The following is a 23731-nucleotide window of genomic DNA, read 5'->3' as shown; positions in this document are numbered from 1 at the left end:
CGTTTAATTACACGCGATAAATTGATTTTTTTTCTTTATACATTTTTTATTAAAATATTTATAAAAATAATTTTTGTTTCGAAAATTTACAAATCTAGTCAACTCTCGCCCTCTAGGATGGCGATTTTTAAAAATCGCCCTTCCAGAGGGCGTTAAGGAACCTAAATGCAAATTTTCCAGCATAGTTTGTTAGCTCTATGATTTTTTATTTAAAATTATATTATAAAGTCATATGAAATAAAACTTTATATAAAAATTGTAGAGCTCGATGAGATCTACAACTTTGTAGTTATCAACTTTTTCATTTAAGATCTTTTAGATATTCAAATATTCGTTACAAAATATAAAACCTATTTTAAAAAATATCATATCTACATTTCAAATGACATCGGATGGATATAAACTTTATATAAATATTGTAGATCTACAACTTTGTAGTTTATCATTTTTCTATTTAAAATCATTTGGAGTGTCAAATAAGCATTATTTGTTTTTAAGCAATTAAAACCGGTGGAAAGGGTTTGAACACAAATAAAAAATTTGCATTTAGGTCCCTTAACGCCCTCTAGAAGGGCGGTTTTTAAAAAACGCCCTTCCAGAGGGCGAGAGGTGACTAGATTTGTAAATTTTTTTAAAAAAATATTTTTTAAATATTTTAATAAAAATGTAAAAATAAAAAAAGGTGATATCTCCTTTATTTGAGTTTGGATTTATAAATAATAAAAAAATGCATTTATTTTTTAATAGTGAAGTTCGTCCATGTCTTTACTTCAGATACAATCAATTATTACATATTTTGCTTATAACAAACAATTGTGAATTACAAAATTACAGCTTAACTAAAAATACATGAAAGACCTAAATGAATAAGTTTTAAAAAGTATAATTAGATTAGTTTGTTGCATCTATTTCAATGTACCACTAAAATAATAATCATTCGTAAATACGAGTACCTATAAATTGATTTTCGCAGATGAACCAAATGGAGGACCGCTTAAGAAAAGGATATTTTTTTTGAAAAAGAAAAGAAAAATCCAATTTTTCACATTATGAAGATCAATGTTCAAATCCGCATTCGGAGCAAACACATGCAAATCCACATCATTTTTTCATTGTACTCTAGCATCCAACATCAACACATGCAAATGAAACATCAATGGTAGATAGACGCATGTTGGTCGTCGTCATCGCAGCGTTGTTGCTGGATCTGGAGCCATAGCGAACAAACTGATGTCGCTGCACCAGGAGGGAGGAGTGGTCATGCCATCGCTCCTTCTGTCGCCGTGAGCGTCGCCGCTGCTGGACTTCCACCCCCGCCCCTCCTCTTCGTCGTCCCTGCTATCCTCATCCCTAAACCACCCCCATCCCTTGCGTCGCCATAGCCTTTGATGCCCACTACTGGCTGGTCCCCTTTGCCGCTATCAGCATCGAGCCCCACAGCTGTCGTTGTTCGCTCGGGGACTTAAGAGATGAGAGGTGACGAAAGAGCTAGGAGAGAGGAGAGATGAAAGAAAGGTGATGGAGGAGATGAGGAATAAAGAAATATTGAGGATTTGAGATATTTAAGGTGTTTCTTTAGTTTCTTCTCAGCTGGCTCGGTCCACACATCCTATTTAAGGCCCCCATAGTGATTTCAAACCATCTAGGCGGGACTAGTCGTAAGGGGACCAACTAATCAACTAGTCGTAGATTAGTCGATGACTATAGGCTAGAGGTACTAAGAATAATGTATAGATGTTTTATGTTTACAAGTAACAACTTTCACAGTTGACAGTTCACGCTAGACTTAAGGTCTTAAAGTTAAATCACTTACTTGTCTTAATTGCAACAAGTCCTTCATCCCCCCTCCTCCTCTCTCTCTTGATTGGATCTAGATGTCCGGTTAGAATTAGATGATGGCAGCATGCCTTCGTGGACTGAGCGGGGCTAAAGGCTTGCCACTGAAGTGTAAAGCCTAACACATACTCTCAGCCCTAACAAACTAGTCGTCCACAACTAATTTGATCTACTAATCGTGACTGGTCGTGATTAGTTATGATTAGTCAGACGATAAGTTTTCTAATCGAACTAATTGCTTCGAAGTTCCTGATTGAGGTTAGGGTAGTGATAAAGACGACTAATTGAGCGACTTGAAAACACTGCCCCCACAATTAACACAATTGGTGTTATTAACGCTCCGCCTAGATCTTTACACTTAGAGTCTAAAGAGACCCGCATATAAATATATAGGTATTTTTATTGACAGACCTCTCTAAATCCCGTTTGTAAAAGTCAATTTTCTTTAAGTATGGCTAAATCTATAAAAGCCTCCTGCTATTTTTACTAGCGGAATTTTTTTTCATCCGTCTAAACTGAAACTGTTATAAAAACTTGTTCTTTTATTGGTTATCAAAGAAAAAAAAATTTTGTTGACCCCTTTTCCAATTTACCTGTCATCACATAACTCCTCACCGCTCTCAGGCCATCCACAATCGGTACTCTCAACCTGTGCCCTCGCAAACAACGCCTCCTTTCCGTCGCCGGGTCGTCCCCTGGGAGAGAGGCGCGACCCCTAGCAGAGGAACGCGCGCCTCGGCTGCTTTTTTGGAGCCACCGCTCAGGGCTACGTGTTGGAGGAGGGCGTGGCTCGTGGACACGACTCCCGCTCTACAAATTTCCCCTTCCACCCTCGGTCTCGTCGCTGGCAGTGGGGATGAGTCGGAGGCGACGGCGACGGCGACGACAAGCGACGGCCGCCACCATCTCCTCCCCGATCTGGCCGGGGCGGGGAGGGGGGGCAGATCCGCCCGCTAGGGCGCCGGATCTACCGTCCCCGACCGGCGACGGCGCGAGGCGGAGGAGATCGGGGAGGCGGACGGTGCAAGGCGAAGGAGAGCGCGCGAAGCGGAGGAGGCGGATGGCGACGACGTGTCGGCCACCCCCGCCCCTCACGCCGCTCGCTGTCGACCAGCGCATCCCGTGCGCGGCCCTCCGTCGGTCATCGCACGGAGACGGGCGGCGGCGGTGGGAGCGGCCTCACGACGAGAGGGAGAGGCGACGGCGGCGGAGGGAGGCGGCCCTCGCGGCCGCCGGCGACAGTGAGCGGGCTCGCGGCGAGAGGGAGAGGCGGGGAAGCGAGGACGGGCGGCGACGGGAGAACGGGAGAGAGGGAGACGAGAACGGGAGAGATGGGAGTAAAGGGGGGGGGAGAGAGAAGAAGAGAAGGGTGGTATAGTAAAATAAAATAACTACGTCGAAAATACTTCTAATCGGCCGTCCGATCCGAACATAAAAATCGGATGGCTCTTGACTGCCTTCTCTAACACTCGTGACCGCACATCAGCACATGCGCTGCATACCACCTTTGCCAGTGACTTGCTACTGCATACTCCTTGCTTGCATGCATTCATTTAACATTATTCAGAACGATTTTTTTCCTAAATTACTTATCCAATCTATAATCCGATCACACCATTGTATTCGTTGTAATTAAATCTTTATAACAAAATGTCATGATTATATTCTAATAAAAAATAGTCATATGTTTCAATCTGTTAACATTCTTGATTTCATACGTAATAGCGATATGTTTCAATGTGTGTCTTCAACATGTTTCACAAAATTTCCAAAACTAACTGCACCACTCTCTCTCCACCTCATCCATACATGCATGCATGCATTTTAACAAGTTTCAAAATATTTTTTTCTCCTAAACTAATTATCCAATCTACAATCCGATCACACCGTTGTATTCTTTGTAATTAAATCTTTACAACAAGATATCACATGATTATATTTCGATGAAAGAAAAACATATGTTTCAATTCATTAACATTGGTTGTTGCATATGTGATAGCGATATGTTTCAACGTGTATCTTCATCATGTTTCATAAACTTTTTAAATGTTTCAGTTGCTGATTTTTTTTGTTTCACACTAAATAACTTGATGTTTCACTCGTTAGTTACCTGGAACATTTAACTGACTGATTTTTTTTTCATGCTGCATACTCAAGTGGTGTAATGACGCGCAGCGTCCGATATTTGGTGGAATATCGGACGTCCGACGCGGAGTCTTGTGGGCTTTCTGGGTTAGGGACACTCGTTAAGCTACCAGTGATATCCTTCATTGTGGGGAGTTTCCCTACGAGTGTCCTCAGTTAGTAAAAACACTCTAGAAATGGCTCACATTGTAGATGCCATCACTGCCTCACCACCTTATATTAGTCACGTTTGACGGATCAGTAGCCCACCGCTAACCACTCTCGCCTCCTCCCCCGTCTGTACTGACTACTGAGATGGAAGCGAGCAAGTGAAAGAGAGAGATTCCTGGCTTCCTGCCTCACGCGCACGCACACCAACCTCAAGCCATCGGGCTCTCTCACCCCGCACTTCTCCCACCGCCACCGAGGCACGGCTCTCGAACCTTCCCACTGCTTCCTCCCTCCCTCCCCTCCCCTCCCCGCGACGAGACGAGACGAGACCGGCGGCGGCGGCCGGAGTCAAGAGCCTTCCCTATGCAGCGGCGGCGGGGCCTCGCCGCGCTCGCCGTCCTCCTCGCCCTCGCGGCGCGCGGCGCGGACGCGTCCGTCCACGAGTACTCGGGCGGGGGGTTCGCGCCGCGGGCCAACTCCTTCTTCTTCCACGGCGGCAGCGAGGGGCTGTACGCCTCCGACCCCACCTCCAACTCCTCCGCCTCCTTCATCAGGTGCGCGTTCGGCGCTGAATTTTCCCCGTCTCTCCTCGCGCGCTAGGGTTTTTGTCGGGGGGGATCAGACGGTCCTGATCCTGATCGGGCGCGTTTCACTTGGGGTTTCGGATTCCCCGGGGGTTTGGATCAGATGCGCTGGTCAAATGTCGCACCTGTAAATCTCGATCGGAGATTTTTTAGAAATTTATGCGTACATGGATTGATCCATTGGGATGATCTGAAGTAGCTAGTACTAAAAATTGATTCTTTTCTTCGTTCAGTTCATGTGATCCGATATCTATTACTGTATTCGACCAGCTAACTTAATTTTGTTTTATTATTCGTACTGCCATGTGATTAGGTTGCTATTCAGGGATTTTTTTTTATTATTCGGTTTTACTGCCATTTGATTACGCTGCTATTCAGGGAGTGCTAGCACCTTTTGTTTCTACAATAAGCATTTTTGTTGGGTATGAAATGTGTTCGTTATTTACCACCACGACAAGGTGATCTGCGTACCCGCCATGTCAAATATTGGAGCAGTAGCATGTAATTAACACACATGGCACAAACAACATGGCAGTAGCATAACTACACGGTGGCCAATTTTGGAGTATCCATTTGATCAAGCATTTTTTTCCATGATCATTTGTATTAAATGCATGGGTAAGCACAGACATACTCCCTCCATCCCAAATTGATCATCTTATAAGGTTTGTGCACCAAGACCAATGATAATTTAAACCACATCGATCAAGATGTCATGCACAATATGCACACATTCTCCCACAATGCATGCATCGATTAAAACACAATGCACAATTAAAACCTTTAGCATGCACACATTCTCCTGTGTTGTATTAATTATATTCCGATGAAATCCGTGTCCATACGGTTACATGATGATCAATTTGAGAAATTTTAGCTTTCATTATATGATGATCAATTTGGAAAGAAGGGAGTACTATGGAAAGAAGAATGCCATGGTCTTATTTCACTGGTATCTCTTTCAGGTTTGACTCTGTCACATTTCGACGGACCCAGGAGTCAGCAGGTAGGCATGAGGCTATGCAGCAAAAGACAGGGTTAGTTGAGGCTATTATTGTTGAGATCCAGGACAGAAGCAAGATTGGTGGTTCTTACTTGCATTCTGATGCAATATGCTGCACTCCTGAGCTCGATAAAGAGAAGTCCTGCAAAGTTGGTGAAGTAATTATACAGCCAAATCCTGATAATCCTGACTGGCCAAAAAGGGTTCAGACATTTTTTAGTGGTAGAGATGAAGAAGCTAGCATGGTCACACAAGTTGTATCTATAAACAAAACAGGGATGTACTACCTCTATTTTATGTTCTGTGATCCACAGCTCAAGGGATTGAAGATTACAGGCAGGACTGTTTGGCGAAACCCACAAGGTTATCTCCCTGGTAAAATGGCCCCAATGATGACATTTTATGGTTTCATGTCGCTTGCATATCTTGTACTTGGACTTCTGTGGTTTCTTCAGTTTGTGCGATGCTGGAAGGATATTTTGCAGCTGCACTACCATATAACAGCTGTTATTGCTCTTGGCATGTGCGAGATGGCTTTCTGGTACTTTGAGTATGCTAACTTCAATTCGACTGGAAACAGACCTATGGCTATAACCTTGTGGGCAGTTACATTTACTGCTGTGAAGAAGACCATATCTCGCCTTCTTTTATTAGTGGTTTCTATGGGATATGGTGTTGTTAGACCCACATTAGGTGGGGTTACATCTAAAGTAGGTGCTCTTGGTGTCGTCTATTTTATTGCTTCGGAAGGTCTTGAACTTGTTGAAAATCTTGGAAACATCAATGACTTCTCTGGGAAAACAAGGTTATTTCTGGTGTTACCTGTTGCCATACTTGATGCTACCTTCATTATCTGGATATTTTCATCGCTCTCGAGAACTTTGGAGAAGCTCCAGGTAGCAACTTCACGGCCTTGCTAATTCAAGTAAACAATTTAATTCTGTTTTATGTGTGCTTGGATATATCACCCTTGCTGTTATTATAATTATTGTTTGCCCACACCACATTGCTTTTAATATCACAAAGAAAACCCCGATCTTTCTGAAAGGAATTACAAAGCCTTTCTCCAGTAAATCTGTACCTTGTTGTTCTTTGTTCAATTTCCCATTCAATACTTCATCATAGCCATGCCTTTCTTGTTTCAGCAATTAATATTTATGATTACATGTCCAATGAATTTGATTATTTTGTTTTTTAATATATGTGCTATAAAAATGACTTCCAGTTGATTTATGTTTATTTTGTCGACATCTTTCTGTAATATCCCCTGTACTGATTCGGCTCTAATTACATTCCAGCTGCGGAGAAGTATGGCAAAACTTGAATTGTATCGGAAGTTTACAAATTCTCTAGCTTTGTCAGTTCTTATCTCTATTGCTTGGATTGGCTATGAGGTATGAACTTGTCAATTCTATAGTCCTATTTGAGATGGTAGCAAATGTTGAATTAATCAACACTCAGGGATCCTTTTCTTGCTGTTATATATGATGCACATATTTAGATTATGATGTGACCATTTAATAACAACTTCCTCATTGCTTCTGATAATGGTTGATGAATATAAAGAGTCAACGCTCAGATCCTTCTCCCATCTTCCTATTTGACGAACATTAATATTGAGATTAGAATGTGACTGTACTACCTCGCACATTTTATTTCCATATGTGGACTTGTGGAGGTGGATTTTATTACAAAAAATGATAGGATACATCAATATGTGATATATCACTCCACAAACATAGAAGTTCAAATTTTACTGATACAAGTACTTTTTTTCTAGAGTTGCTTGATGAATCATCTCGAGCCATGCTTTAACAGCATGACCTGACTTCTTTTTGTCTTGAATCAGCTATACTTCAATGCAACTGATCCATTGAGTGAGCTATGGCGAAGGGCTTGGATCATCCCTGCGTTTTGGAATGTTCTCTCCTATGTCCTCCTTGCCATCATATGCATCCTTTGGTCTCCGTCTCGCAATCCAACAGGGTACTGAACCTGCAATGAAGTTTACTTTCTCAGTTGACAAGTAGAATTATTTGTTTGAGTTATCTTTTTGTATAAGTAGTAGATAGGTTATTTCACTTTGAACACACTAGACCCCTAGCAAGTCATAAGGGTTATACATCTTGGGTTTGCTATAGACTATAGACAAATGCCTTGTTTTTTCTTTAAAGCATTGGACTTGGGACGACCCTGTGTTTTAAGAAATACAGGACATTTTCTGTCACTATGTACAAAATTTTGTCATTTATGCTGTCTGTGCTGTGTACAGGTTTGCGTATTCGGAGGATACAGCTGACGAGGCTGATGAGGAAGGTCTCTCTCTTGTAGGCAGTGCTGTGAAAGGAACTGGAGACATAGTGAACATGCATGTGTTTCCAGAGGATAAACGTGCATGACAAGTTGTCATCTTTAGTGCAGCTGTACTCCTGGCTGAGTGCTATGGTAAGTTCAAGTTGCCCTTTTGTCCTCCAATAACACACATTTGAAATGCGTGTATGGGAGGCAAACCATCTTTCCAATACCGTCTAGATAATTTTTTTTGTACATAGAATATTTAGGATTAGTGGACTCTAGTGGGGATTCGTGCAATGGATATGTATGTGCCTATTCTATGTTTTAATGCCGTTTCTATTATCACTATGTTCCTTCTGAGTGAGATCAATGCTCCAGGTCAATTCTGGCCTTGCAATCTCCTGTTTATATATTATATTTGTTTACAATGCTCTACTCTGCATGAAGGTGCGGCTGTGTTTTTATGCCATATGATAACATCTTTAGTGATCAACCTTGTTAAGCGATCCTATAGCAGCTACATAACATCTTTATTTTTATTCATTAAGTGAATGCAACCCTGTCTGGCTCACAGCTTTAATGTTGTAAATATTTTTCTGTCCATGGAAGTCGTTGAGACAAAACTGGAACACAATTCAATTATCATGATCTGTTAACCATAACTAGAGCAGTAAACTGAATTGCCTTCAGCTTTGTTCTTCTTTTTCCTTGGTAGTTTAAACTTTTTGCAAGATTTTCACATGATATGATATCTGTTATTGCCCTCCTAGTTTTTCTAAATCAATTTGACAATATTGCAAGTATTATCATGCTAACTTTTGTCCTTGTTCTTGATTGCAGTGAAGTACCGTTTCCCTCTGCATTCATGGCAAGCTTACGACTTCTGAAGCTTGCGTGCAGTCCCAGTGTACAGGTCGTGACTTTGTATGGAAGGATTTGACTTCTATAGAATTTTACTCAATCCGTTGATGACTATCCAATACAAAAATGTGCGGGAAATAAACAATGACTTGGAGAGCGTGCTGGGGTTACTTGCTGTAATTCCTGCGCATGGTGTGGCGTGTGTAGTAGACTCGTAGGTCTTGTTTGGTAGAAGCGCACATTGTTAAACACATTGACTGCATCCCCACGTAACGTTGGTATGATGACCTCGTGCCAGTTGCTTATGCATTGCTCGCACGTATGAGATATGGAATGATTTAATTCTGGGTGTTTATTCAAGGTTCACCAAACCGTTTTGAGTGAGTTTGGTGGTAGCTGCATGGTTATCACGAGGTATACCCGTGATTTTGAAAACTGAAGGTTAACGCATCACTGAGAAGGTCACAGTATGCGTTAACCACGATAATACTTAATACATATATTTTCATCATTTTCTACGTTGGTTTGGTATTATGTTTTGCAAGTGTTAAAACTCTTACACATTGCGTCTAAAAAAGTAAAGAAGAAATTTACAATTAAACAGCTCGCCGGTCAAAGTTCAAATGGCTCACTGGTGTCAAATTTAGCAAGAGTATGAATATAGGTCACGAAAGGAGATCAATCTTGTGACCGTGTAAAGCGTAAAATTCCATTTGGACACACCACTAAGTCTCCATCTAAAACCTTGACGAGGAGGGAAGAAAAAGAAAAATGGTTAACATATAATCAAGTAATACAAAAGATTGGCAAAAAGAATTTTGTATCTATGTACCTATTTATTTCCTAACCACAAAATCTACCTTAAAATACAGAGTGTATGTATCCCTTTCCCATATCTGTACATTTGTCATTTCTTGATTACTTGGCCCCCGAAGGACGACGCTGTCTGGTGCCTACCCATTCACAGTCAGTACCTTTTTCCACAGCCGCCTCATCTCATCTTTCAGCCTCTTCTGCAACCAGAATTCGTATATCTTACTTCTGTGCTCATTGGACCATAGATAAAGGAGAAACAGGCACAACTGACAGGTCAGCACTACTGCACTTCTCGAGACAAATAATACATGACTAGGTAACACTTGCCCTAAATCAAATGATGCACCGTGTAAATTGATGAACAGAACTTACCAAAAAAATGGGCAAAAATCAGCTCAACAATTGAATCAACATAACCCGCAAACTGGGATCACAGAGCAACTGCGCCGAACCATTGTTGTCAGCTGATATCACTTGCAGGCCTTGAACCCAACTGCCGGGGTAGCTTTTTTAATAACTCAGCTTCTCTTGCTATTTGAATATCAGATGGCCAAAAGGTCTGATAGATTACTTTGCAAAGAAACCGAGGAAGCAAGCCTAGGACTATTATAAGGCAAACACTAAGCCAATAAGTTCTTGAAGCAGCCATATTGTATATTGTCCTGCCAGTAATAAGATGATAGACTTCAAATGTTGTCATTTAGAAATATATATATATGATGGTTTGAGGGAGGCACTGGGAAAACTTACCCATAGTTAGGGAATATTGGAATAGAATCTATTAACACCATGCACAAAAATGTTGCAGCTATAGAGCCCCATACAGCAAGATGGGTTATAAGCACCCAACGTTGGATATCCATGGCCAGATGAATATTGACAAGTATAACCACAGCAATCGTCCACAAGCTTCCCATACTCCATATGTCCATTGTACTGATATTGTATGTGAAGAAGGGAACATAGAAAAGGACAAGGCTTTGCCACAAGGTATCTAGCATTGTGATCCAGAAGAGCGTCAAGTTGTAGCCCTCATTCTGAAGCCCTGTTTCATATAGTCTCGGATAATGAAGTAGAGTATTATGACTCAAGTCCTTGTCCAGAATGCCAACTACCACTGTGGGAATTGACGTATAGATAAGGGAATAGAAAACACTACTCCAATCTGTTAATGCAAGAGTTGCAGAATATGCTGTATGCAAGATATACCTGAAAAAATCACATAGTAATATTTTTGTTAGCTTCAATTGAAATTACAAATACAAGAATGAGCAGGGGGTAGAATGTGTACCAGAACAACATTAGCACAAAAACAGCATTTCGGTAAAAATTGTAGAGGATCATGTATGCAATACGCTGATAATTCCAGTGTCCATGTACAAGAAGTAATCTCTTCAGAAAGCGGAACTGTCCCATGGCAAAATCTGATGCCATCACTGCTTGACGACCTTCTTGACCACATATTCCAACACCAACATCTGCCATCTGTATCATTGAAACATCATTTGCCCCTGCAAAAGTGAAACATGTTCACAAAACAAAAGGGTGTCAATTCTTTGTTGAACATGGTGAGTAATCAATTAAGGTCAAATAGTAGGGAAAAAATGCTGGCCACAAAAAGGCGACGAAAGATAAGATGGCAACATTGATTTCTAGAGAAAGATATAATTTGATCCCCTGTGCCACTGAAAGCATTTGCCCTTGCTGATCGTCAGGTTCAACAGATAAGACTATTGTTTTTGCTGAATTGGACTCCTATGAAAATGCAACACATCAACAGATGGCCAGGATATAATATCACAAAGCATCCAATACATAAAAAAGTTTAGGCACAAAAGGTAGGTCCAATCATATATCAATGATAATTCAAGTGTCAGGCATCTGATGATGCAATTTAAAATGTTTTAACATTAATTGGTAATGCGGTTCAACTTAGCAAGAAACTGAAGGAACCTATGACCTGCAAAGTTCCACATCTAGTTCAAAGTAACGTGCAATTACAAACAGGACAACAATGACAAATGAGTATGTCAACAAAAATATGAGATGTCAAATACCAGCATCACAAAACTAAAATCAGACGAAAATAATCTCACCATCACCAATTGCCAGGGTCATGTCACTTGTTCTGCTTTTAATCAAATCAACAATTCCAGCCTTTTGTAGTGGAGCAACACGGCAGCAGATAACAACTTTACAGGAAGTCGCCAGATCAAACAACTGCCATAAAAAGTCATGAAAGAAATGATTAATTGAAGTAGGAGGGTATGCACGTGGTTACATATGATTGTGTGTACCCAATGTATGTGCAGTAAAGAACTGGCTATAAGGTTCACCAAATTGTGGCATTTGATCAACCAATGCAACAAAAAAAACTTTCACAGATTACTGCAAAGAAGATGGAACTCCAACCTCTGATTCAAGATCCTTCTCTAAAATATACACCAGGGAGCTCCCATCAATTACCAATGCTAGATCAGTGTCAGCAAAATTTGCCACTTTCTCAGAGTATTCTGACTTGTCACTTGCAATAACTCCAGTCAGCTCGAAGTTATGTATGCCACTTTCAGACATGTGACCATTAGAGGTCCTCAACTTAGAAACGTCACCATTGTGCGTATGTTCGATATCTTGACAATCCCTCCCAGAATCAGATGACTTTATTCCAAATTTGGCTTTAGCATCAGCTAGAAGGCGCCTGCACTCAAACTCTGAGGATCCATTTATAACAATCAAATGCATATTTTGAGTCAATAGTCTACATGACAGACCAATCGATATAGCAGTTTCTTGCTTATCTCCGGTGAGAACCCAAACCTTGATTCCAGCCTGCCGGAGAGACTCAATGGCCTCAGGAACACCATCCTGCAACTTATCTTCAATTCCAGTTGCACCAAGAAGAGTCAGATTGCACTCAACAAGAGCTGCCGCCTGTCGGAGCTTTGCTGATCTCTCTGTCATGGAGGTGCTGGCTTCTTCATACCTTTCTTGCCACTCACCAAATTCTGCATCAGTCAGGTTCTTTGAACCAATTACTAAAGTTCGTAAACCCTCTGATGAGTAACCTGACAAGTGGTTTTCTGTAGTTTCTCTAATTTTAGCATGCAAAGAATTGTGAAGTTCATCATCATCTTCTCTCCTCAAAATGCTAAGCATTGAAGTATCAGCACCCTTAACAAGAACCTTCACAATGTTGTCTGGAAATCGTACAACGACAGACATCCTTTTTCTCACGCTGTCAAATTCATGGAGACCAAGAACATCCAGCCTGTTATGACAGTAAAATTAAATATTAAATAACAGACAGAAAATTCTCAACAGTAAAAAATGCATTTAATAGTAAACTGAAGATGAAATGAATGGTACAGGAAATGTTATCGTCGAGAAAAAAGTATGCAGTATATACCTTATCTTCTCCCCCTGAACATCAACAACAATGTGGCCAGTTGTCCTTTCCACAAGCGTATATCCATAAGCAGAAGCTGCAGTTACTAAGGCCTGCTCATCAGGTGATTCACCCTGGTAATCAATTCTGCCTATCTCATTTATTTCATTAACCAAATCGAGAGAATTTTCTGTGCTGACTGGAATGACTGTATTGCATGCAGCTAAAGTAAGAAAAAAATCATGGGCAGAAAGTCTTTCCTCTCCAACCAATGGTTGACTCAGAAGTGCTATGAGTTCTGCATCAACATTGACTCCTGACTTGGACTTACTGCCTTGCTGTCTCGATGACTCTGCAAAGAGACAGAGACTTAAGCATCAATAGGTAAATGATTAAAATCCTATCTGAGGTAAGAGCATAAGTGAGAATAAATAAATGGAAAGAGCTGCATATAAATGTCTACTATTTTCACAGTTTGAAGCGTGCAATTATATGGTATATAGGAACAATGTTTTTTTGTACACACGAATTAAGCATCCATTAGTCATTCAACCTGAGGAACAATTTGTCCAATATTCATAAACCAAATACACGCTGATATTTGTCCAAAGACAGTGATCTTACCTGTTGTGCTTATTTCATAAGATGAGTCACCAGTGACCTGCAAGGGGCTCCCATAGTTCTTCCCGTAGATGCTGGCTTGATGAAACTCCATCTTGTTTTGTGTCAAGGTACCCGTTTTATCAGAAAATATGTAACGTATTTGACCGAGATCTTCATTGATATTCAAGGACCGGCATTGAAATCTTGAACCTGAACTACTGTCATACATCCGTGTATCTCCAATCATAAAGTATGACTGCCCCACTCTGACTAACTCCATGGTGATGTATAGTGATATCGGTATCATTATCTGAAAGATTATCACAGAACTTAGGAAGGAGAAAAATATCTCCAAAGCGATGCCATAGAACTTGAAATCTTTTCTGTTTTCCCGACCAAAGGTGAAGTACTTCCTCCTGTAGTATGGTAGCGCATCGAGGTTTTTAGAATTTCTGAATAGCCATACCCCCATCCCTGTAGCCACAACTGAACAAGTGATCAAGAGGAACGCTGACAACCAAAGGGTTTCCCTGTTCATGTAACTCTCCAGATTGCTGCTCTTTGAAGGAGATATTGTACTGTTCAACATAGCTTTGGTCTCCTGACCAGCATAGACAACTACCCCGACAATCCATTCTGTGTTTTTGAGCTGGCATCCACGCAGTACAATGTTCGATTGTCCAAGCGGAATCCTATGACTGTTCAACTCCATGGTAGCTGTAAACTCATAGATGTTCCTGTTAGGCTGCTCGCATTTGATTAGCCCTGAATACGAGCCATCACTTATCATGGACATAGTTTCCTGGCGAGCATACCTTGTTTTCAGGTTTGACTCGCCATCTAAGTTCATTGTTTGGATATATGCTATACCATTTGGATCACTTGTACCAAGCAGGACCATATCACATGGCATTGTTTCGTTGGAATGAATTTTGACAACCTCCCCTGCGCAAATGTTTTTCCATGTCTTCAACCGAAAATCACCAGATTGGAGAACAAGAGCTTCTCTGTTGTTTTCATTCCTGTCAGATCTGTGACGCCGCCAGTCTTCATAGCCATCTTTAATAGCAGTCACAAACAGCACAAAAAGTAGTGGGAACAGTGAAGCAGTCCTTCCAAACACAGCTAAAGGAGGGAGCTGGTTAAGAGCAGCAATAACTAGGAAATATACATAAGCCAGCCGGTGGAACTGGATGAAGAGGTTCTTAGGAAGGAAAGTGATAAGGGTATACTTGCTTGTCCGAATCTCATTACCCGTAAATTCATACCGATCATTTGTCCTGTTGGGGTCATTAATGTAAATTAACCTTGGGTCATGCTCAGATGAAAATGGGTCTTCGAACTGCGAACTCTTGTTCCTAACCCTCTGGGGGCGATTTGGCTTCTCCTGAGGCTGAGAGGAAGACACCACTCCGATCTCTAGGGATGATGGAGAATGCTGCATCTCCATTGCACCACCCCAAGAAACCTTCCGCTGCCTCTCCTTCTGAGAGCATTCCACCGAGAGACGATGGAAAAAGTTCGAATCGGCAGACTGAAATCGTTCAGCCCCCCTGTTCACATCAGACTCTGAACAAACCCTTGACACAGCCTCCTCTTCATCCACATGGTTCACAGAAGCCGTGTCGCAATCCTCGTACAGTGACGAAGAGAAGGAATCAGTCTGGCAGAGGCATCCTAATGAACCCACAGATAATCGAGCAGGAGCCTGGCGCTTGGAAGGTGAATCGGAAGTTCCAGATGATGACAGGAGCAAGGGTTCACCGGTACTCATATATAATTGCCGTGACCCAACCCAATCACCATCTCAAGAAGCAGAGAGGAAGTTCAGCAGCGAGATACATGATGCCAGCAGAACGGCCGTACCCATCTCATTCTTGCACGATTCAGCGCCATTCCCACCTCCACAACTGCAGATTTCTTCAAGCTGTTGAAAGAAAAACAGATAGTCCAGCTTTAATTTCCACAGCTCGTGTGGCATATGTTACTGTAAAAGATCAATAAGCTGAAAACCTCCGGGGGGGCACGACTGAACAAAAAATTGCTAAAACAACGAACAAAAACATATAGCTAGTTTGTCTTTAATGCAGTTCAGCTAACTTAAAGTAAAGTGCCCCGATTAGCATCAACTAGTAAGCTTCATGAATACTCCTCAAAAGACATCACCACTTCCGCCCTCCTGAACACGTTTATATTCAACTAATCCATCACAAGCGAACAAACTTAAAAATTTCTCAGATAATTTGCTTACTTCTACTATCCCCCACGCAAAATTCAATCCGTAACTACCAGAGCGGTATCCCAGAAACAATCAGCGCTGCGCCAAAAAAACACCCAGAAAAAGAGAAGACACCAGAGCAGAATTTCTCAGATCGCGCCAAACGGAGACACGACCCCCGGGGGACCAGACCAAAGGCACAGGAACAGACAGGACGCACGCACCACGAGGAAGAAGAAGAAGAAGCCCCTCCGGATCGGGCCAAGGCCAATGCCGAGCTGAGCCAAGCACTCGCCCCCTCGCGGGCGGCGGCAGAGGATCCGAGTCGCGGATCTGAGGTTTACGCCGCGGGGGGGGGGGGGGGTCGAGGGAGGCGTCGGATCGGGACGGGGGGGATCCCTGCGGTGGCGGCGCCCCGCGGCTTTAGGGTTTCGGGAGGGCGGCGCCGACGAGGGAGGCGGCGGCGGCGAGGGAGGTGGAGGAAGGCGGTGGTGGTGATGGTGGTCGAGCTGTGTGTGGTGTGGGAAACTCTCTCCTGTTTTTTCGCTTCTGTTTTTTTCTCCGCGTTGGTGTGTGAGATCGGGGAGGGGTAGAGGAGGAGGTGGTGATGGTGGTACGGTGCGGGGGGTAGTAGTGGTGGACGGGTGGAGGAGCGCGAATTATTCGCCCATTTTTTTACGTGCTTGGTGTGATTTCTACGTTGTGCAGCTGCAACAACAGCTGCAGCTGCCAAAGCCCGCAACAGCAGCGCACCTTGTATTTTTGGGGTTCCCCGTTTTGCCCCTCGTGCCGTTAGACTGTTAAAAACCTTGGCTATGCTGCTGGTTTCGGCGGTTAACAACCTACTTCTGCTAAATACGGACTAACTTTCTGTTAAGCTTGAGAGCTCTTGGTTCTGGCAGTTAAAAATCTGCTACAGTTAAATAACCTTATGTTGCGCATGACGAAAAGTTCTGGCAGTTAAAAACCTCCTACAACTAAATAACCTTATGTTACACATGACAGTTTCTGATTCTTCTAAACAAAATAACTTTATGTTACGCATGACAATTCCTGGTTCCAACAGTTAAAAACACCTTGCTACTAAATAAGTTTTGATTCCTACATAGCTACATAGATGTGTTCCTCTATACTTGGTGCAGTTTTTGCAGCATATGCATAGCTGCAGCCATCATATTTTTATTTTTTATTTTTTGAAGAAACGACGGTAGGAGTTCTATCGGAATTTATAAGAAGAAGAGAATTGACCCTGTTTATACAGAAAACCGGACCCAAAAACCATACAACCGCACAATTTTGCTACAGGAAAATCGGCAAAACCCCACAGAAGACAAAGCAAAAAAACATGTGGCAAAACAACTACGAACCATAGTGGTGACCGAGAGAGGAGCAAGACCTTAGAGGCGAAGCCTCCAAGGAGGGAAGTAACGACAGAAGCCACTACCAACGCCCGTCCAAAAAGGACTGGGTTTTCACCCAAAGGGAAAGAGAGTCAGCAAGGCGACACCTCCATGGAGGATACGGCACCCGCAAGCGTCGATGTCACCGATCCTGGAATACCAGGCAGGGCTTTTGCCCGAGACTCCCTTGAAAGGTGCAGGACCTCCAAGAAACCAGAGCAGAGTGCTGAGAGTTATCGTTGCCCAGCTCATCGGCTAAACCTGATGCAGCAGCTTCGACTCCGCCTAAGCACTAAAACCCTAGCACTACAGAGGACAAACCGCACCGATCCAAACTCGGCACAATGACATGTTCACTAAGACACAGGACACTTGAAGCATATACGAGGCCAAAGAGCCCTGACGACGAACAAACTGGACCAACTTCACGGATGAACACATCCCCTCATCCACCGAAAGGCTCCACGACCATGGTCTGGAAGCAGACCGGCCAACATAAGGGAGGAGCATCAAGGAAGGTGAGGAGGTGTGCCATGCCAAAAGAGGAACCGAAAGTTGAAGACAGAGCAGCAAAGACATCGGAGTCTTCCATGTTTCCGACGAGATCTGTGGCGGAGGCATCTCCACCAAGAATCTTCGGGCTTTGCGGGAAACCACCCCTCGCAACTGCGACGACAACTTTCAGCTTCACCCCCAACACAGAGAAGAGTTGGGGCGAGCAGAGCAGCAGAAGACAACTAGGAGGGGGGACGTGAGGAAGGGAGGTGACAACCGTGATAGGGGTGGGGGGAGGGGGTGGATGCCACGGCGGACGGAGATGCCGACATGCGCCCCGCCGACTACCGCCCCACCGGACTGATGAAGAGACCGACCCGTGCCGCCTCGCAAGCGTCGGCCTCCGCTGCCCACACGCGCCAGCCACCGTCGCGCGTGCCTACCCCGTGCGCCGGCCACCCACCAACGCGCACAACAGAGGTCCACCGCCGGCCCCGCTCCACGCCGGCGCGCCGCCACCCGCTACGACTAGATCCAGCCTAGGGAAGGCTAGATTCGGCGACGGCAGAGGCGGATCTGCCATCGCCTAGCCGAGACGCCACACCGCCGCCACACCCCACCACCGGCAGTCGCCGCCACCCCCGCGCCTGAGAGGATGCGCCGCCAACTGAGAAGGCCCCGCCGCTGCCCTCCTCGCTGGCCAGCCGGCTTTCCGGCGATGAGCTCTGGTGGCGGCGAGGGGAGGGAAATGGGAGAAAGGGACGGCAACACTGGGCGTTTCGCCCCCCGTGTCGCCAGACACGAGGGCGACGCGGGGGTAGAGTCTCAGTTGAACTATGGATCATCAATGCCATCATATTTTTATATATGCTGAGATAATGTGCATCAAGTAGGACTAGTATTACTAAGGTAGTGTTTGGATCTAGGGACTTAACTTTAGTCTCTATATTTAGACACTAATTTAGAGTATTAAATATAGACTACTTACAAAACTACTTACATAAATGAAAGCTGATTTGCGAGATAAATTTTTTAAGCCTAATTAATCCATAATTAGAGTATGTTTACTGTAGCATCATATAGGCTAATCATGTATTAATTAAGCTCAATAGATTCATCTCGCGAATTAGTCCAAGATTATGGATGGGTTTTATTAATAGTCTAGTTTAATATTTATAATTAGTGTCCAAACATCTGATGTGATAGGGACTTAAAAGTTAGTCCCATCTAAACAGGGTCTAATGGTTAACATATGGACCTAGAGAAAAAGTTAGGCATGTATATATATCAGTGGCTTCAATCTATCACTTGTAGTATGTAGCTAGTGGTTTTCTCTCAAATCAACCTAGTTTAAAAAACTCGTGGCACCACTCGATTCAAAGTCGGTTACTGGTATCGAGATAAATCGACTAAAAGTAAATTTTAGAAATTTAAAAATCAAATTTTGTTGTTTTCTTACTAGTGCATCTTTCTATGGTAATCGGCTACCAATTATGTGAAATATTTGATTATTGAACATTCTCTGACAAATTTTAGTAACCAATTGGCATTTGACCCCAATAACGAAAACTATGTGAATTTTGTTTGGGATTAACATAATATACTTACTTAATTTCTCTCTATGTAGGTACGGTCCTATGTGGTATTTCTTACACCTAATAAAATAATTATGTGAGGATTTCTCATACCCATAAGAATGATATAGGAATTTAGTTTTAACTCCTAAAGATTACAACGATATAGTGTATGCCCTTATATAGTTTTTTTTCTAAATGTTGTAATCTCAACTCATTTGTCTTGTTCTCCTTTTTATAATAAAGTTTAGGACCATGATATACGTTACTATAATTTTACCAAGTATCTCATCCGTCTAAAAAAAACTATCCGTCTAAAAAAACTAATCCTACCTACGAACCTGAACACATGTGTGTCTAGGTTCGTACATATGTATATACAGGTTCGTATGTAGGAATTTGTTTTTTTTTGAACGGAGTAGTATGATACTCCCTCCATCTATTTTTAATAGTTATATTTCTAAATCTGAAAAATTTATTTTTGATAGACATATTTCAATCCAACAACCTATCATCTTAATGACTTTCTCGGATTTAATGCGTGACTCTCCATTCTTTCACACAAGATTGGCTATATGGCATCGAGAAATATAAATATTAATGAATCGCTTGTTTACGAGGAATGACTAGTAGCATGTTTAAATGGATGATAAGTAGAATTACTTATCCTTGGTCTGTGTGCCAAGATAAAATATGTCTATGAAAAGTAGATGGAGGGAGTACTAAAGAAGAGATTTAACAAAAAAAATAGTATCACAAACAAATTTAACAGGAAATAAAAATCCAAAATGACGAGAAAAGCCGACTTGGCGTACTGCCAGCCGTATGAAATACAGTAACCAGAAAACAAGCCGCTCCTTTTTCTTTCTGGCTAACCTAGTGGCAGGATGGTAAATACACCCGTCGTCTCAGGGCGTGTATCGCACTGACCCTGATTAATGAAAGCCAAGTTGAATCTGTGGGGGCCACCGCCGTCTTCATCCACGACCAAACTCACCTTGAACTAAAAAATGCGGTGCAGGTAAAAGCGACTGGTACCGTACAATACAACAGCCCATATCCATACTCCATACATACAGCCAACTTGGATCCCAATTCCCAAGTGGACGCATGGCTCGTATGTGGATCTGACATTCCGAATATACGTACACCTGGAGTAACTATATGTATGTACATGGAGTATCCCTCTGCCAAAGGATCGAATTGCTAACGTGCACAAATATACAGTGACGCATAAGTATTTACTAGTACTGGTACTTGGCATCCAATTAATTCTGTTTGAGAGAGAGACAGAGGACAATTTGTTGTTCAGAGATCTGATTAATCATGTCATTAGGTCAAACATGCACGGACCAAGCCGCAATTACTGTACCTAGTACTGTACTGGCTAGTGGCTACTCCTAACAATACTATTTCACTTTTCACCGCATTGTGTTGGCGAAGAGATGGAAAATCCATATATGTGCCGGGAGGCATACAGCGTGTGAAATAATTAAACAAGTCGCAAGCGGCCGTGCCGTGCGCGCACATCGGCCGACGTGGATCCATCAAACTTTCCCGTGTACTCGTCGCTTTTTTTTTTTGGGGCTTTGTTAGCGTGATCAGTATGTTCCAGAACGTGGATTCTGCTATGATCCGCGTGTAATGATAGTACAGGGGCAAATACGCATTTTCTGTGGCCTCTTTGGGATCACCTCCACTCCCGTTTCTTCCTTCCCTTGGAGACGAAGCATATAATTGGGTTGCCGTGCAATCTTTAAACATGGCATGCTTGCCATATATGCTGCCTCCTGAGCTTCGATACACATTTTCTTTTTCATTTTTTCCCCTAAAGTGCTTTCTTGATGTGGAGAGAGTGACGTGTATGTTCGCCGCACTATTGGTGACTTTTGAAAAGGGCTTTCCATGTGTGCACTGTGCAATAGTATGTCGTAGCTAGATGCATGAAAGACTGTGTTTTGTGGCTTTTGTGATTTATGAAAAAGGAAAAAAAAAGAAATGTCCTCGTACGCAGTTAAACGAAGACCCAATCTAACAATTTCACTCGTTCGACATCGGTTTGTCAAATCTATATCTCTTCCAACTACTATTGTATTGTTGTAATCTTACCTCCCTAGGCAAACTGGTGCTCCTTTTTCTTAGGATTATGATAGGAATTTTGGAGGATTTAATTTTCTCATCACTATAAAATTATGATAAGTTGGAGATTATTTTTGGAGGATTATGATAGGTTGGTGATTTCTTAGGATTATGATAAGGATTTAATTTCCTTTGATTTGTATGACAAATAAGATAGCGATTATTTTTATAGGATTGCATTTCTACGGAAGAAGATTCTCTAACTTACTTCCCAACTAGCATGGTGGCCCGCGCAGATTACGCGTCTAGTATCATTATATTCTCTCGTATAATAGCATATATATTTTCTCAATATATTATTCAAATATATTAAAATGACAACATAATTTTAAATTTTATACTAACTTTACAAAACTACTAATGTGTAATATTCATATTGTATTTTATATACTCCCTCCGTCAAAAAAAAAAGTCGAATTCTAGAGGAGGGAGTTTGTCTCACAAAAAACCGAGTCCAGCGCACAAAACGAGAAACGTGTAGTCTTAGTGTATACATCGATGGGCCCACGACCTCTCTCTCCTCGCGTTCACACCGCCATCCTTATCCTCTCTCTCGCAGGCGCCATCCCCGGAAAAAAATCTGGTGCAGACCGGATGCAAACAGCAGTCCGTGCAGCCCCGACGTGGATGCATGACGCGTGGATGGGGCGCACATCCGACGGCCGGCCCACACAAGCGAGTCCGCATCGCACCTCAATCTCAGCTCGGCTCAAGAGCGATCTCAACACACCACAACTCGGCTCGCGCTCGCTCCGATCGGCTCGATCTAGTCCGAGATGCAGTCATCGTTCCCCTCCGCCTGTTTCTTATCCCGTCGCCCCTTTCTCATCCGCTATTGGGCGCGTGGAGACGGAATGCGGCGGCGGCTCCCTCGGACAGCTAGGGCAGTGGCGGCGCCCTCCCGTGCCTGGAGCAGGGCAGTGGCGGCACCCTCCCATGCCTAGAGCAGGGCAGCAACGATGGAAGGGCCAGGCGGCACCCTCCCGTGCATTGAGAGTTTCATAGTTTGATTGCTCGGTTTTGGTTTTTATTGCGGTAATTAATCATGGTCACTAGATTCTGGTTTGATTGCTCAGTTTTGGTTTTCATGTGATTAGGTAGTAAGCCTAGCATATATCATTGCAGCTTGATAGTGTTAATTAGTACTAGTTTGAGACAATCGGTTTTTGTTTTGCATAAACAAAACAGACATTCTGTATTGGCAACTCGCTCGGTGCCTGGCCGACCAATCATCATATCAGTAAAATTGTTGGACATTTTGCAAAGTGGGGTAGTAGGCTCACATCAAAATTGACTAGGAATAGGTCACCAGAAAACAGGCAAAAATCTGAAACTTGAGTATCACACTGAATAATTTGCATAGTGGAGGAGTAAGATATGTTGCATGTTGTATATTCAGCTGTGATACTTCCACTGAAAATAGTTGAAACAACTAGAGAAACATAAGGCTTTGGCTTCCCCCTGACAAATCTGAACTGAACCACCTGGTGGCTTCTCTTTTTCTGTCACTACAAGACAGAGCCAAATCTGAACTGAACCACATTTGGTTTCTCTCTTTTTTTTCTTTTATATGCACTACATGACAACACAATCAGTTGCAAAAATCAGATATCTGTTCTTGGCACACTTGGCAGCTGGCAACTTCCGCTTTTGTGCAGGAGGCCAATGCAGAATTGCAGGTGAGATATATGGGGTGCGGCATGAATGGCAATTGAAGATTGGAAGAGCATGAACGAGAGGATGCTGAAGAAGTGGCATAGAACAATTAATGACAAGATAATGAATGTAGCCTTTCTTTGTAATTCCTACTATGTAGTATATACACTATTAGGAGTTTGTAAAGATTCAGAACACCTTGTATCCTGAGAACTAGTTTTGCCAGATGTCAAGTTATCCTGAGAACTATTGTAACCTTGTGCAAAATACAAAAGAGGAAAATTGATTGCCTAAAAGGATGGTAAATGCAGCAGGCAGAAGTGGATGGTGCTAAAAGGATTGTAGTTTGATGAATGTAGCCTTCGCTGTTAATCCATACAATGTAGTCTGTACACTCTTAGGAGTATGCAAGGATTGTAGTCTAGATGCTGTAAGTTTGGACCGCATTTTTGGTCAAATTGCAAGGAAACTCATATCGCTATGTAATCTGTACAATGTATTTCTTTTATTTGAAATACATATGGCATGTTGGATGTTCTGAAATCTGCAATGTGATTGATGCCTTGAAAAT

The 23731-nt window shown here is 42.6% G+C and overlaps 2 protein-coding genes and 1 long non-coding RNA gene across 7 annotated transcripts; 2 read left to right on the top strand and 1 right to left on the bottom strand.

Moving 5' to 3' along the window:
* The first annotated feature begins 4321 nt into the window (after positions 1–4321).
* LOC4332753 (uncharacterized) lies at positions 4322–9229 on the top strand. Its single transcript, XM_015774233.3, has 6 exons — positions 4322–4685; positions 5681–6614; positions 7017–7112; positions 7568–7704; positions 7991–8163; positions 8854–9229. The coding sequence occupies exons 1-5, from the start codon at positions 4495–4497 to the stop codon at positions 8115–8117; spliced, it is 1485 nt and encodes a 494-aa protein (XP_015629719.1). The 5' UTR covers positions 4322–4494; the 3' UTR covers positions 8118–8163; positions 8854–9229.
* A 215-nt stretch (positions 9230–9444) lies between these two features.
* Positions 9445–16487, bottom strand: LOC4332752 (phospholipid-transporting ATPase 1). Of its 5 annotated transcripts, none has more exons than XM_066308627.1 (10): positions 16121–16487; positions 13700–15605; positions 13097–13427; positions 12103–12958; positions 11787–11910; positions 11335–11445; positions 10982–11201; positions 10441–10899; positions 10063–10352; positions 9445–9915 (listed from the first exon to the last, which is right to left on the bottom strand). In XM_066308627.1, exons 2-6 carry the CDS (start codon positions 15450–15452, stop codon positions 11408–11410), a joined length of 3102 nt encoding a protein of 1033 aa, XP_066164724.1. In that variant the 5' UTR covers positions 15453–15605; positions 16121–16487; the 3' UTR covers positions 9445–9915; positions 10063–10352; positions 10441–10899; positions 10982–11201; positions 11335–11407. The 5 variants fall into 5 exon arrangements, with proteins under 5 accessions (XP_066164724.1, XP_066164723.1, XP_015629712.2 ...); XM_066308626.1 differs by having other exon boundaries at positions 9445–9887; XM_015774226.2 differs by lacking the exon at positions 11335–11445 and having other exon boundaries at positions 9445–9956.
* A 5755-nt stretch (positions 16488–22242) lies between these two features.
* On the top strand, positions 22243–23703 carry LOC9271406 (uncharacterized). Its single transcript, XR_001544330.3, has 2 exons — positions 22243–22539; positions 23163–23703. It is a non-coding gene; the product is annotated as an uncharacterized lncRNA (long non-coding RNA).
* The last annotated feature ends 28 nt before the right edge of the window (positions 23704–23731 follow it).

The sequence above is a fragment of the Oryza sativa genome, chromosome 3 (genome assembly GCF_034140825.1).
Source record: "Oryza sativa Japonica Group chromosome 3, ASM3414082v1".
Lineage (NCBI taxonomy): Eukaryota > Viridiplantae > Streptophyta > Magnoliopsida > Poales > Poaceae > Oryza > Oryza sativa.
Note: the sequence above shows the minus strand (reverse complement) of the source record. Positions and strands in the feature narration are given on the sequence as shown.